Consider the following 16882-nt stretch of genomic DNA (forward strand, 5'->3'; position numbering starts at 1 on the left):
TTAATTTGTCACCCGTTTTTCTAATGTTCGAATTCTATCTGAAGTGAGTTTCTGAAAGGTCCCCAAAATAGTCGTTTATTTCCTTATCTGACTCATAAATTTAGGAATAGTTGTGTATTGATGGAAAGGAAAACGTGTTAACTCTTGAAAATGATTTATTATATTACTACAGGCTCCAAACTAGTCGTCCTGGACCCATCTGCTTACCGGATTAAACTTTTTTTATCAAATCTAATATTCAAAAGAATGTATTGCGAATGAGTTGCGTAAAAAAAATTGCTCACAACTATGATTAAGTCGTTAATGGTTTAAAAGTTAGAGCCGTTTTAATAACATTTTTGAAACTGATTTACAGGATACATTCTTCTACTCGAGCTGTAGGGGAGAAAATCCAGCGGTCACTGCTTTATTTAATTCATAAAAACAATATGAAAACTGAAAACAATATCAAAAAAATCTAGTACTCTGAAAATTATTTCCCATTATCAATAAGAGTCAAAGGAAAAATAAAATACTTTTGGCCATGTAGTGAACTCTTGGGAAAAAAATGATTCTTATAGCTGATGGAAAAATTTAAAAAAAATTCCTAGATCTAGATTAGATTTTCTTTTAGTTTTCAAAATTATTTTCTCAAAATTCGAATCTTTTCGCAAATGCTCGTTGCATACCGACAGCCCTCGACCTTTAAGCTTGTGTTTTCGTACTCGTATTATTAATAACTATTAGTTTGTTGTAATTATAATTATCGAATTATTCAGCAAATCATTAAACATTTATTATTTGTTTTATTTATAGCTTAAATATGTATTCCATATTAAATTATTTCAACAATTGTATCGCTTCAAGGCAACTTTTGCAATCAAAAGCAATAAATTATAATGATTGCCATTGCCTTGTTAACAATAAATAAATACCTGTTAACACGCTCCATACTAGGGAAGTAAACTAAAAAGTATACCAAATTTATTTCTTATTTTATTAAAAACGCCTTTATAAAAATAGTTGTATAATCAAAATATTGTGAGAACCACCCCTTTTCAATTATTATTATTATTATTATTTATTCGAAATTGAGCCTCAAAGGCGAATATAATATAATTTATAAAACAATTTTTTTTTATTTTCAACCAATACATACCTTGTTTAGGAGCTAGTTGATTGTGTCCCTTCCACACGAACCCGTCCCGATCACTCACGATATTCATCGTTGTGACTTTAATTTCACCATCCAACACTTCAGTATCAAATTTAGCGACCACCACATGCCCAGCAGTTCCGGCAACAATCAAACTTCCCGAAAGCGGACACAAAACAACTTTCTTAACAGCCAATCGTGGGTCATCCGAATACGGATCAAAAACTCCAATTTTACGAAACGGTGGCCAATCATCATCCACATCTTCAGGATCAGGAACAGCCTCTTCTAAATCATCACCAGTGAAAAACATCGCTGTACTAAATTTGTAAATCGGAGTGAGAGTCACACCACCAGCATCCCAAAACCGAACAGTGCCGTCTTCATGACCCGTTAGTAAAAGTTCTCGCTTCGGTTCGGAACCTTTCGAACATAGGAGTTTGCCACCGTCGATAGGCCACGATCGGGAAGAGTAAATGTTGTTGGTTTGAGCTTTGCCTGCTTCTTTTAGTTGTTCCCAAAGCTCTTCGGGAACACCTGAGCAAAAATTAAAAAATGTAAAGTCTGTTATTTTTTAAATTGAGATGTTGTGTTCAACAGTTTTTACGGTGACATAACTAGTAAATTAGTAATTAAATTTATTCGTAGTAATTTTAATCAAAGAAATAAAAAGAAAGAGAAACAAATAAGAAAGTAAAAATAGTTTTGCCTAAATTACATTAAATCGTTCGACTTCTGTGACTACTTATTCAATGAATGAAAACTTTAAAAAATAGCGTATTTAATGATTTTCTTTGTTGTTATGCAAACATTTTTTTCTAATTCTGGTTTGTTTCCTACCAAAAAACAATATACTAAAACGGTCTAAATCGGAAGAACTAGGTAAAAATAGCTTAGTTTAAACTTTAAATTGCCAATTTTGTATGTAGTTTTGACCATTTATTTAAATCTTAACAGCAATTTTAGTTAAATATATATATTTATAACCCCGTCAATTTTTTACAAATATGAAACGAAAAGCCGAAAAGTAACATTTTATGTCAAAAACACGAACTAAATTAAAAAAATGAAAAAAAAACACGAAAATTCTTATTAAGTAATAATTGAAGCTTATTGTTAAAAATAAATATAAAATAAAAAATAAAAATAACTAAAGAAAGACTTATTTTAGTTTTGCTCACAAAAATTAAAAACATGAGCAAAAACACAGTGCACATAAAATCTGAAAACAGATAGCTCATTTTTGAACATAATTTATGTATTATTTTTTTAGCCTGGTTCCTCGATGAAAAATCTAGTGGAAGAGGTGAACATACATATTACAGTTTTGTCTAAAGTTTTACATTGAAACTTTCGATTTTAGTTTAATTTTAAAAATCGTGCAATTTGTAAATTTCTGTATTATGTTATAAACATTTTTATTGTTTGTAAAAAACGCTCAAAATCAAATGAAACAAACAAAAATTGCTTATGCACTACACTTCTTCATTATCACGTCATATTTTGTCAAAATAAAACATATAGAAACACTACATCTTATATAAAAAACCACAAATATTAAAAAAACAAAATTAAAAAAAAGTTTTATATTAAAAAAAGTAAGAAATAAAAACAATTAAAAGTAACTAACAAAAAACAAATATTTGTTTTGTTCAAAACAAAAAAAATTAGTGAGTAAAAATACATGTACAGGGTCGCTAAAAAGTATGGATACAGCTAAATAATTTCAGAACGGTATACCAGAGCACCTTGGAATCTGGGAGACAGTTAGAAGTGTTTAAATTCTACCACCTGAAATCTTTTTCAATTTTCTCCCATCACTAATTTGGCAAATACAAGGCTAACTTGACTTTTTTTAAATCGCACGAAAGGACAAATTTAATAATTTTAAAAAGAGCATTTTTATCTGAATTCAATGGTGTAACATTTTTATCAGAAGGTAAAAAAATAAAAATTCAAAAACTTAATTCCGAATTTCTGGAAAAGTAAAACTAAGTTAGCTTTGAAAATATTGTTATTAGCGATCTGTCACTTGTATATTAACTAAAAATTAAACTTGTATGCAATAATTAGTTCAACAATGCTACATTTAAATAAAATAGCTTAGCTTATAGATATTCTAATCATGGTTGGTTATCGCGACAAGAAGCTAAGAAGTCAATGAAAATGATTTTGAACATTTTTTGTAGCTTAGAATTACATGTTTCGTACTTAAAATGTGCTCTTTTTTAGTTAAAAGTGTTATTTAAACAATTGTTATTAATTTGTACTCATTTTTTGGTCAAAATTCAAGCGACAAAGAGTTAAGGAGAGACAAAGACAACATGTCCAATGCTAAATAAATTTTACTGTTTTTTTTTAACTTTCTCAGTTCGATATTTTTTTTAAGTTTCGATAAAATTAATGTATGCATGTGATACATCATAGAACATAGAAAAAATACTCTTTTTAAAATTATTAAATTTGACCTTTCTTGCTATGTAAAAAAAAATAAGTTAGCCTTGTATCCTCAGAACAAATGGCGATAAAAATTTAGTAAATATATGAAACGATGGAATTTGTATGCTTTTAAGCACATACCAAATTTCAATAAGTTTTGATGAATAGTTCTTATAATATTTAACTGTATCCATACTTTTTAGCGTATATCTGTTGCTATAGACTTTTTAGAACATTTTAAATGTTTGTAATTTTAGATTATCCATAGAAAATCTAAAGAAAGAGGTAAACAAAATTGTTTTTGCAGTTTTGAATACATTTTTAGATTTGTTTCGATTTTAGTGCGTTTTTCAATAAATGAAAAGGTTTGCGATTTTTTGTATTGTTTTACCAAGAATTTGATTTCTTGAATTAAACACTACATTGAACGAAATAGGCAAGACCTGACATCATTTTGCTAATTTTTGCTTTATTTTGACCAAAACACAAAAACAAAAAGAAATAACTAAGAAAAAAAAAACAAATTTTTATTTTTTCCAAAAAATTTCAACAATTTATATATTAAATTTTTGTTTAAAATATTTTAAATATTTTTACACTGAATATAATTATTCAAGAAAAAATCTAAAAAAAGATGCACGAATATTAAAGTTTTGACAAAATTTCTACGGCTAATAATAATAAAATTATGTACTTACCAGAAACGTGTTGACTACAAGTAACTGCAGATGCATGTAGCGAAACTAAATACGGTAGATTTATCATCTTCCAATCTTTTGTTGAAATATCGATCACTACTAATTCTTCTTCGGCCAATACGACAAGAGCATCAGGTTCGCCACTGCTTGTGCCATTTGTTACGACATTCTCTTCACCTTCTTGCTCTTCTGCTTTGGAATCGATGACTATAAAGTCTATCACCTTCGAAAAAATACGCACATCTTATTCATCAGAAAACTTCAAAAGCGTAAATTGTGGCAAATTACAACTAAAATGTTAATTTGAAACAATGCGTGATACGTAGTTTTTGATATATAGAAAGAATATACAGTTTTAACAGTTTTGCTATCTTTTTCGGAAAAACAAGAATATAATCTATGATTTCCAAACTTGGAGAACAAAACAGAATAATTCGTTAACCGCAAACCCACACTTATGCAACCAAATTTGTTTTCTGGAACTAATAAATTATGATAAAAGTGACAATAATGTGCATAATAAATAAATCAAGTTTAAAAAATCCAAAACAAAAATAAGTTTAGAAAATAAACAATTTGTATTTTTTGTAAATTAAATAAAAGTAAAGTGATGGAACGATACCTGGAACTGAAAAATAACACGTATTTTCTAAACAAAACTACTAAAACAAATAATCTGAGAATTTAACTGTAAAAACAAATTACTGTAAAAGCATTTCCTGAAGCTAATGAATCAAAACCTAAAAAATCACTGCGAGTTGTGTGTATAGTATCTCTTAAAAAAATAATTAAAACCGTAGCTTGCTGTTCTAATAAGTTAACTTCCTGTCGCAATGAATTAAACACAAGCTGTTTTACATTTTAATAAACGGCTTGTTAGAAAACTGGTAGAAATAAAAGTAAAAACAGCAATCAAGTGCAGTAAAAAATGTTAATTAGTCTTCTTACTTCTATTCTGAGCGTTGCTTTAAATTTTCGCAATCAATATTCGTAACACGAAAAGAATTTAAAACACAAAACCCCCTACTTATCTTAATTTTCATGCTTTATCCACAACTTATTAACCTTGAAACGAGCAAACATTTTTGGAAATATTGAAACAAACAAACATATTTCATCTAAATTCCATGCCTAAATTTGTAATTACTTTTAATTTTTTTCAGACAAATGTAATTAATTGGCAAAAACTGAAACAATTTCGCTGAAAATTTGGTGAATGTTTCTATAGTGCACAAAAATAACGCTTTGCTAACACCTTGGGAATTTTCTTACATGCAATCACGAAACGCATGCATAAACTACCACTCAAAAACTCCACACACGGATTAGTTATTTAGTGTGAAATACCTCATTCCCAAACGACTCTTCCTCTGAATCAGAATTTTGACGTGCGATCTAGCGTGAAAACAGATCAATTTTGCTTGTAAAAATTCCAAACCGATTCGTGTATCTTCCATTACGTAATAAAGACGATTGTTTTACTCACCTTACTTGTGAAATCAAAAGCGACATGTTGCTCGTCATGAATAACCGAAACGGTGTATTTGTCACTGCCGCTGGACCGAGGTAGACCACCGGAAAAAACAATCAGAGGTTTGCCTCTAAGTTCTCTTCTTATTATTTTTGGAATGGCTCTACATGCAAAAGGGCCGTATGTTGTGACAGGGTCTTGCATTGGCTTGTTTTGGTCCAGATCCCAAACCATATAGCTGCCTAAGAAAAACATAAAAATGACAATATAAGGCAAAGAATCAATTGTAATCTCTTTGGGAAGCATAAAAATTGCCTATCTGCCTGGAAAATAAGCCAAGGAATCAATTGTAATCTGTGGCTTTATCGGATAAAATTAAGACGACTGGCACACCTTATATTAACGAATAATACCGCTTATCAGTCGTTGCACAACAAATTCATGATTTTTCTTGACGCTCTTCAATCGAATAAAATAACTCATTTTAAACCTTACTTTTGCAATTTTCTGTTTCAGTTTTCAATTACGTTCTCAAAATCAACTATTTTAACACATTTATTATCACGTCATTTTTTTAAATCAATTTACAAAAATTAACTAAAACTCCATACTATGTGAAAAACACAAATAAGATTATTAAACAAAAAATTTAAAATACGTAATAAATAAAAACAAATGAAAAAATCTATCAACAAACATTTTAGTTTAGGTTACAAAAATTGTAAGAAAAATATAAAACGAAGAAAAATATAAAACGAAGTTACAACAAAAATAAAAAAAGAAACAAACAAAAGCAGTTTATCTTGCAATATTATCATAACTTCTGGTTGCAACAGTAAAATTTCTTAAAACATGTGACATAATAGTATTTTCTAACAAATTCAGATTAATTTTTGTTAAAGTACCCATACGTCACAAAAGACAAAAAATAATACTCCTATTTAGATTTATTTATGGTTTTTGATTGAACATATATATATTTATCTAAGAGTCTAAGGTTCCATTTTTTTTAAGAAGTGCAAGTGTTAACACAAAGTTTAAATTTTAGGAATTTTAGGAACAACTCAATCTCTATTCTATTTTCTATGTAGAAATCGCCTTATTGTAGCTCTAAAATGTATTAAATAACTAAAAAGTAGTTATGTGATAGGAATTAATCATGAATAAATAAACAAAAATTTGAAAATTGAACTAAAACACCATCATTTCATTTGTAATACTCGTACAAAACAATAATTTTTGTAGCCAAAATACCAATTTTGAAAAACATTATTTTTAAATTGTATGTGTATGGTGTAGTAGCTAATAATAAATAATTTGTCTCCAATTAGTATTATGTAACACAGCATACAACTGTAAACTACAACAACAAATACTATTATGATTCATTTACCTGTTAATTAGCGTTTTTGTATTAAATGTTTAATAGCTCATTTTATGTTTATTTAGGTCATTTACATGCATCCTGCAACGAATAAGAATTTTATCGTCAATGTAATGAAATTTAAAAATAGCAACAAAAATTAATTAAATTAACTAAATTAAATAAACTAAAAAAGTTTGTTTTCAAAGAATATAATATCAAATTAAGTATATTAAAAACTACAAATAAATGTACTGCTTTTGTTCCAATTGTGAAACTAATTTATTATTTTATCTATTTTCAAATTATTTTAAAAGATTTATACGCTGAAAACAAATTGTTATTTCTAATAAATTACGCACATAATTTATTTAGACGGTTTCGTCAGCTAAAGACTCCTTTATTTTATCGAAAAAAGCGAAACTGTCAATAAACTACACCTGAATTTCGTTATTTTTACACGTATCAGTCAATTCTGAATTATTCAGATCTTGTTTGAGTCATGACTCACTTATTCTGAGAGATTTGAGTTCAGTTCTTCAAAAGATTTCTTTGTCGAAAATTCGGTAATTAGGAAAAGTTATTACTCACTTTTACCAACAATTTAAATAGTTTTTTCAGCTAAAGCTGCCTTTTTTCACAAAAAAAAATCAGCAAACTATGTCTGAATTACGTTAATTCAGTAAATTTTGAATTCGAGTTTGTTTAGGTCAAGAACTCACTACTAATTCCAAAAAATTTCATTCGATATATTAAAAAATTTCTCACTTTTATGAGCAATTTTTTTCGGCTCAAATTTCACTTATCTTATTGAAATAAACGAAAAATAACACCATACTGACTGAACTACTTTATTTCAGTGCATTTATTAGTGTACTTTTTTACATCATCTTATAAACTTTTTGTATATTTTCTGAGGCAAATAAACCTTTTGAGTTGTTTTATCCTTTATAATGTCTGAATCAGAAATTTCTGCCAAGAGGTTTGAATTGGTATTTGAAAATATTTCTTCGTCGTAAGAAATAATTATGACTAAATTATGTTATTTCTGACAACTACTCTTGATTTATACGTATGTTTTTTTTCTAACTAAAACCTCCTAAATTTTATCGAAAAAAATACCAAACTTGATTTGAAATTCTGTCAATTCTGAATGATTTTGCACTTTTTTGAGTCAAAAATAAATGTAAAAAAAGAACAAAATATATATCTGAAAACTTTAGGCGTTTTCGCATAAATGATATTAATTTTTTTTTTGTTGGAACATTTTAATTTAAAATACGTTACTAAGGAAAGCGTGTCTTAAAATAGTGAAAACACTAATTTAAAACACGTTGCTATGAAAAACGTGTTATAAAATAGTGAAAACACGATGCTATCGGAAACGTGTTTTAAAATAGTAGTTATAATCTATGATTCAGATATTTAAAAAAAGGCTTAAAATGTTACCAACAAAATATAAAATAAGCAATAATTTAACGCACCCATATACAGACTGATACAGAAAAACTGAATCTGTCGAAAACACATCTAAAATTTTTTTTTCGTAATTTAAAACATTGCAACCAGATTTTTTTTGTGACATTTATTTGATTTACAACACCAGAACATTGTTAAATTCTTAATAACTGGAAGCGTATTCCATTGGTATCCTTAAAAATTTAAATTCAGTATTACGAAGAGACACGGTATTTCTGGATCACTCTGTATTTGTATATCCATTTACGTAGTTTCAGCTAATTACGAGTCATCTAGCTTATCCTTGAGCCAGAAAGTTAATTATGTTACAAATTTCGCAAAAAAAATAAAAAACAAACACTGAGATGCTGACTCAGAAAAGTTAGAAAACTTAAACCAATCACTTATTCGTATAAATTGTTCAAAATTTTACTATTTTTGATATCTTCCCCCAAAACTTACCATCATTATGTGAGCTTGTGAATGTCTTTCCATCATCGTGCCAACAAAGCGCCTCCAACTGTTGATTTGAAACAAAAGTTTTGATGGACGTGTTATCGCTACGATTCCACAAAACAATCAGTCCTCTATTGTACCCAATCAGTATATGATCGGGATGTTCCGGTTGTTCAAAAATAGCCTCAACGGCACCCGGATTCAGTTTGTAATCCTGAGGCACACTGTAACAATTCCCAACAAATAAAACAACAAACCAATCACACTTGCACACACAAAAAAGAGACACACTTACTTTGACGTCGCCACTTTTACTTTAAACGTGCGACAAATGTTCAACAAATGCTTCCGACCGAAAATATTCCCGCTACTAAAAACAATCAAGCGCTAATTTCGCAAAACTACCGTTTTTATACCGAGTGTCCCAAAAAATTACGTACAGGGTGAGTTTAAAGGAGCGCATAAAATTCATATCTTTGTTAGGGCTCATTTTAAAATCTTATTTTTACATTATAAAAACATTAATGACGTCTTTGGTAAAAACTAAATAAAATAAAAATGACAACCAACATTTTTGTTATTATTTTTTATATTCCATTCTTCTAGCTTTCTACTACCGAAATATAAAAAAAACAAACAAAATAATGAAAACTACTAGTTACACTTTGTCTGTGATTTTCTTAACAATTAACATGGCAACACTTAACCAGAAACTTAAATACTAAAAATATAAAAAGCAATCACCCCTTAAAATAAGGCAAGAACAAAAAACAAAAAAATTTGTGTGTAATAACTAATTATCAATTTTTTTTTAATTTAATCTGTCTTCTTAATTTATATCTTAATTTTTTGTAGTTACCAAAAACCTGAAAGAATAAAGAAATATTTTTTAATAACAACATGACTTTTCTAACCGTTTTTATAGTTCATTCTTCTATCTTTCTAGTATATAACAAAATATTAAAAATAAAAAAATTGGGATAATTGTAATTACACAGAGTGCTTTCACTTTCTGTTCTTGTGTGATTTTATACTATTTTATAAATTTTACTATTACTATTACTAAATATTACTGTTTTTACTATTTTGTAAAGAGTAATTTTTTTTACCTCTAAAATAAAACCTGAATTCAAAAATTAAATTAAAAAAAACTATCACAAAGAACAGAAAGATAAAGTCTTTGTGTGTAATTATCCATAACGGTTTTATTTATATTTTTTTATAACTCTGTTTTATATTTTCTTATTTCTGAGACATACCAAAATATAAAAGAATGAAGAATTATTTTTTATGACAACCAATATTTTTTCTTAGTGTATTTGATAGTGCTTGGTCTTTCTGTTCTTGTTCTTGTGTTACTTTATAAGTAATTGTTTTTTACAATTTGTCTAAATACTTGCGACTAAAATAATAATTCTCCTCACAAAACAAGACAAGCTAATAAAGATAAAGCCCTTTGTGTGTAATTATAATTTTTTTTATTCTGTTTCATATTTTATATATATTTGTTTATATTTTATATTTATATTTATATTTTTTGAAATTTTTTTTACTTACCAGAGATGTAAAAGTAACCGCCATTATTTTGTATGTTTTTTATTACTGTTTTATTAGTCTACTTGATAATTCTTTGTCTTTCCATTCTTGTTTTATTTTAGAAGTAATTCTTTTTTACAATTTTTCTAAATATTTGCGAGTGCAATAAGAACACTTAAGATAAAATCTAAATAAAAATATTATTATTTATTTAATAAGTTTGAGGATAAATCGGACGCTTTATTTGACGAGTAGAATATTAAACCACGAATGAAAACGATTTACACAAAAATGAGTTGAATACAATATTTTATTCTTCGAATTAGACTCATCAAGGCTTATAATTACTTTAAATCTGATAAAATAATCTGACGTTTCGTATTGACAAATGCCAAACAGTTTTGACAGTGTCGAAGAATAAAGTAATATAAAAAAACAAACACCCTGAACAAAATAAGACAAGATAAAGAAAATTATGCCCTGTGAGGTTATTATTTTTTATGCTAACCAATATTTTCTCTTACCGTTTTTGATTTTCCATTTAATAGTGCTCCTTTATTGCTTTTTATTTTATTTTTCTGCTCTTGTGTTATTTTATCAAAAGTAACTGTCTTTTATAATTTTTCAAAATAATTTCGAGTAAAATAACAACACTTAACACAAAACCTAAATAAAAAATAATAAACATAACGATGACCCTTTATTAAGATAAAACCCTCTGTGTGTCAATTTATAATTTATTTTATTTTCATAATTGTGTTTAATAAATTTTTATTTTTTTTTTTGTTTAAAAGAAAGTTAACAAGAACATTAAAAAAATGACGTCATTATTTAAAAAATCCTCATAAATTTTGAAATAAAAATAATTGTCATTTATTAAAATACAACTGTTCGAGAATTTTATGAGTTACTTTACACCCACCCTGCATATTTTTTTAAACAAAAGTATTTATACTTACTTTTGCATCACCACATCCTGATAAATTATATCAGGTGTCATCGTAAAGCTTGCCAAATCCAAAAGGTAAATATTCCCACCCTCTGTGCCTAGAAGTAGATGTTTTCCAGCAGTTTCGACGCACATGGTCGAAATTTTTTTCAATTTGCCTTCGAGGGCTTGCGATTTGACTTCAACCAAACTACTTTTGTTCACCTCCCACAGGTGGAGGGAGTTGTCGTCACATAGAGTGACCACACGGCCTTGGTTTGGCAGGAAGACGGCTTGGGTTACAGCAATGGGGTTCTGATGGTGACCATAAAATTCGACACCTGGACGTCCGAAGACCTTGACGGCTCCTGTGGCCGTTCCAATGCAAAGAAGGCGCAATGAGGGATCCCATGCTAGTGCGGTGGGTTTGTGGGGGAATCCGTGTTGCAACGTCTGGAAGTTATTGCCGATTTAGGATGGGTACATGTGACCTTCGATTTATATACATTTGACCTTTCGAGTTCGAGTGTGGGATGGGTTTAATGTGGATAATGATAATAATGACGAGAATGGAGTCAAAAATTAAAAGAATCGAAATATTAAATGGGTGCACCAAACGATTGTTTATTAGAAATATTAATTGCAATGGAACAAAGCAGCAACATATTGTTTCTACTCTGTTATCGTTATCACTTATCAGATTTATGCATGAGTCACCATAACTAGGAAAATATATCGAGATATTAAAAAAACTGCAAAATTATTGAAACAGTTATCTCTTTCCTGGTCTATTCACAAAATAATTTGTTCCCAAAACTTGAACAATGGCTTAATCTACTTACATTTTTTCCATAAAACAAAACTCTCGTCACAATTTAAAATTCATAATTGATAACGGTTCTTCTTTCACTGATTTATTTCGGTTGACTATCTACAAATCTTACCCAACTTATCCAATAATTCATTTAAAACTAAACCAATCCAAACTTAAGCACAAAGTAAAAAACGTTAATTATCGCTTTATTTAAACACCAGTTTAGCCGAAAACACGTGATTTTCCACAATCCGCTGTTTAGAAACGCAAAGAAAGGCTAAAACCGTCTTATTCTGGTCTTAAACGATCATTCTTACACCAGTTTAGATGAAAACACTTGATTTCAAACGACACCAGTTTAAAAACCCAAAAAATCGGTTCAGAATAGCTGAAATGATCTCGTATTCCTGGTACGCAAACAACAATTTGTGATCAGTTTAGAAGAAAAAACTTGATTTCGAAGGATTCTTTGTCTAACAAAGAAACAAACAGCTTTAGAAAGACTAGACCTTATGCTGATCTAAAACTAAAAAACTTCACTCCCAAACTCCCAACAATTCATTGCTGCAATATGCAAAAAAAGCTTCAGTAAAGTTGAAATCACCTTATTCTAACCGAAAGCGACGATTTAAGCACCAGTTTAGATTAAACCACTTAACTTCAGACGACTACTTGTTTAAAAACGCAGAAAATCGCTTCAGAAATGCTGAAATAGTTCTATCCTGATCTAAAATGACCATCAATGCACCAATTTAGATATAAACTCTTGATTTTAAACGTCAAAAATGCAAAAAATAGGTCCAGAAAAGCTGAAAACATCTTATTCTATCTGAAAACGATGATTTAGTCACTAAATGAAAATACACGCTTCCTGGATAAAAAATAAATGTAAAAACGCTGAAATCGCCTTATTCTGGTCTTATAAAACAATGATTTATGCACAAGTTGATTACAAACAACTTTGTACGCGCAAAACATCGGTTCAGAAAAACTGAAACCATCTTATTCTGGTTGAAAAAGACGATTTATACACACAGATTAGAAGAACATACTTTATTTCAAATGATTCCTCTCTTATAAACGAAAAAAATCGCTTCTCATCGAAAATCGAAACACATCGCCCTAGAAATGATCAAATCGCCTTATTCAAGTCAAAAACGACTATTTAAGCACTATTACAAATGAAAAATTTGATTTCACACTATTTTTTGCAAAAAAAACGCAAAAAATCGGTTTAGAAAGACTGAAATCTTCATATTCTTATCACAAATGACGATTTGTGTAACAGTTTAGATGAAAACACTTGATCACAAACAATTGCTTGCTTGAAAACGAAACAAATCACTTCAGAAAGGCTGAAATCACCCTATTCGAAGCGAAAACAAAAATTTAAGGAAAGCACTTCATTCCGAACAATTTATTGCTGAAATATATAGAAAGTTTAGAAAAGTCGAAATCAACTTGTTTTGCATGAAAATAACGATTTAAGCACCAGTTTAGTTGAAAACACTTGAATTCAGTCAAAAAAAGCACTTCAGAAATGCTGAAACACTTGATTTCAAACATTAAAAACACAAAAAACAGGTCCAAAAAAGCCGAAATCATTTTATTCTGGTCGAAAATGCGATTTATACAAATGAAAAAAAAAATTTAAACTAAAAGAACTAGTTTAAATAATTTAGGATTTTTACCTTGCCTAAAAAAATTGCTTTCAAAGGCTGAAATCGCCTTATTCTGATCGAAAATGGCGATTTACGAGTATGTATCTGTTTAGGTAGAAAAAACTTGACTTCAAACGATTCGTTGCTTAAAGAAACAAACCAAATCGCTTTTGAAAGGCTAAAGGCGCCTTATATGCTAATCGAAAACACTAATTTATGCATCAGCTTATTCAAAACACTTCTAGCAATTCCTCGTTTTTTTCTCAAAAACACAAAAAATCGGTTTAGAAACGCGTAAATCACCTTACTCTGCACGAAAACAAAGATTTAATCTCCACTTTAAATGAAAACACTTGATTTAGAAAGTCTCGTATAGGCAATACCTACTTTGAAATCCAAAATTGAACATAGCACTGACAATAAAGCTCCGAAATAACTTTTTCCATAAATTTGCCTTTAAGTTAAGAAAGGTATTTTTCTGTTTAACGCCCATTTTGGTGCTAAATTATGGATTTGTATAATTTATTTAACTTTTAACCAAACCTAAAAAAGTTTTGTTCATAACAGAAAAATAGCATTACAAAACAATAAAACAAACACCTAAATCCAAGAAAAATTAGGCAGAAAACACGTACAATGTTTGATTTTTTTAGTTTGACTTGACCGTAAGCTTCGAAATGAATAACATTTTCGTCGATTGTGTATTTGAGTCAAAATTTTAAAAATTTGACATTGTTAAAGATCATCTTCTCTCGTTTTAGGTTGATTTTTGTGTGCTAGTAGTGCTGTGCTAACCTTTAAACTTATTTAATTTTTATTTAAAAGACGAACTTAATGAATTTTATTAAGGTTCTAAGTATCGTCCTATCACTGTCATGTTTTTTTAATTAAATTTTGTCGATAACATAAAAATAATGTCGGAAATCGATGACGCAAGTTTGCAAACTTTTAAATCTTTAAATTTTAAACCAAAAATACAATTTTCTAAATTTTTGTTAACCGTTAGAGTCCAAAATTTAAGAAAATGCCCTTAATACACCCCCGAAACAGCTGAAATTTACAATAGTTAGGTAGGTATTCTAATGCAAACTTTAAGAATTTGATCCCAAATTCACTTTGTTTTTACGTTTTAGATTCACTTTAACAAATTGATGAATTGAATTATTGCCCATCAATCACACTGCACAATTTTGATAAAACGAAGGCAAATCAGTTTGGATGATTATTTGTAGCCAATATGTAAAATTTATAGAAACATTTAAGACAAAAAAAAGACTATGCTTCAGGAATTTAATTCCGAAATTATGTCCAGAAAAACGAATAATATTAAAACACCAACATAATATGTAGGAACAATTTAATTTATATTTTAATTATAATTAAAAGCTCTCAATCTCAATTCCTGCTTTCTAAAAAAATATTTCATAATTTTATGCATACATATTTATATGGGTAATTAAGTGTGAAAAGTCAATACAGGTGACTTGCTTCCTCATAAATAGTACCTAACCTTTATTATTAAAAAATACAGAAGCATATATAAATGTAAAGCATTTATTCAAGACCTTAGCCTTTTTATAAAGAAAATTAAAAATAAACATTACGAAAGCAATGTTAAAACGCATATCTAGCACATAATGGAAGACTTTGAAGAGAAGACTGTAACTAGTCACTTAAGATAAATGACAGTAATTAGGTCTTCATGTTCCATTGTAGGTAATTAAACCTTTAATATAAAAAAGTGGCCAACGGTACAAAAAAGAAAGCTTTTGCACATCTACCAATAAACTGTAATTAAAACCAAGCCATTTTTTAATCTTTTCCATTGGTTTCTATTTCTATTGCATTTCCAACATCTCTATAACAAGCTCAAAATAAATATCCCCATAAAGACTAAGTACACACATTTACAAGAAATCTGATCCCACAATTGTTAAGTTTCTGCATTATATCGTAATAGTCATCCACAACATCCTACAACTTCCTGCGTCTATGGATGACATTTAACATCGTTACCAACCTAAACTGAATATTCAAAGCATGGTCTTCAAATTCTTAGAACAATTCAACTACAGTAATCACCATAATAAAACCGGATTCGACGTAGCACCCTGCTGACCCAAAACAAATTAATATTTAATAATACCTTCAACTCTACAAAACATCGATGAGATCAACTCGACTAGAACAGTCTGATCGTATAATTACGAATCTAATCCAAAGAGCAACAAAATGATTACGGGATCAAAGACACGTGACTCGACAAAAATTATTCGCGTTCCTTTCACCATCTTCTATTTTAACCGAGCATTTGAAACAAATCGGAATTAATAACGAAGCAAATCAATCTCAAATTTCACCCGTTTCCGGAAACAGGATGTAATTAGGCTGTGTAAAATTTACAATATTATAATCGAAATAATTATGGTTTATTTTGATTTCAACGCCTCCGACACGTACATAAACCGGATTTATGTGAGACAAATTGTAATTACAATAAATCGTTCAGTCCGAGAGATAATCCCACACAGAACATACAAGTAAGATTAGATTGAAAAAGTTGATCTTTCACTAAACCATTCAAGAAAACTATTATTTGATGCAATGGTTTGTAACGTTACAAAATACAATACCTAATTATGAAACGAACAACAAAAACTTTTTAAATATATCTGCGTAGTACCACTAATACTACTTAGAGTAGAATTGTTCTTATCTCAACAAGGTGAATAATAAATAAAGTCTTCTTTACATAGGAAATACCTACCCAGAAATAATGTGTTACAACTTATCTAAATATGTACTTTATTCGCTACTAAATTAGTGCTTAGCAACTTTCTACGTACTCAACTAAGGCGTGATCAGGTTTCAAAAATTTACAATTATCAGATAAGCAAATAACAAAATACAATTCGTCAAACTA

The 16882-nt window shown here is 28.8% G+C and overlaps 1 protein-coding gene across 7 annotated transcripts in view; it reads right to left on the reverse strand.

The window, feature by feature from the left end:
- l(2)gl (lethal (2) giant larvae) overlaps positions 1 to 16882 on the reverse strand; it is a 35335-nt gene that overhangs the window by 14600 nt on the left and 3853 nt on the right. For 3 of the 7 annotated variants that reach the window (XM_015982243.2, XM_015982247.2, XM_015982246.2), the window contains exons 3-9: positions 11516 to 11937; positions 9316 to 9390; positions 9027 to 9244; positions 5759 to 5985; positions 5620 to 5667; positions 4273 to 4495; positions 1139 to 1672 (exon numbers count right to left, since the gene is read on the reverse strand). In XM_015982243.2, coding sequence (XP_015837729.1) covers positions 1139 to 1672; positions 4273 to 4495; positions 5620 to 5667; positions 5759 to 5985; positions 9027 to 9244; positions 9316 to 9390; positions 11516 to 11937 — 1747 coding nt within the window. The remainder of the gene's footprint in view (positions 1 to 1138; positions 1673 to 4272; positions 4496 to 5619; positions 5668 to 5758; positions 5986 to 9026; positions 9245 to 9315; positions 9391 to 11515; positions 11938 to 16882) is intronic. The other 4 variants (XM_008201761.3, NM_001293598.1, XM_015982245.2 and 1 more) reach the window with 3 other exon arrangements.

The sequence above is a fragment of the Tribolium castaneum genome, chromosome 6 (assembly GCF_031307605.1).
Source record: "Tribolium castaneum strain GA2 chromosome 6, icTriCast1.1, whole genome shotgun sequence".
Classification (NCBI taxonomy): Eukaryota; Metazoa; Arthropoda; class Insecta; order Coleoptera; family Tenebrionidae; genus Tribolium; species Tribolium castaneum.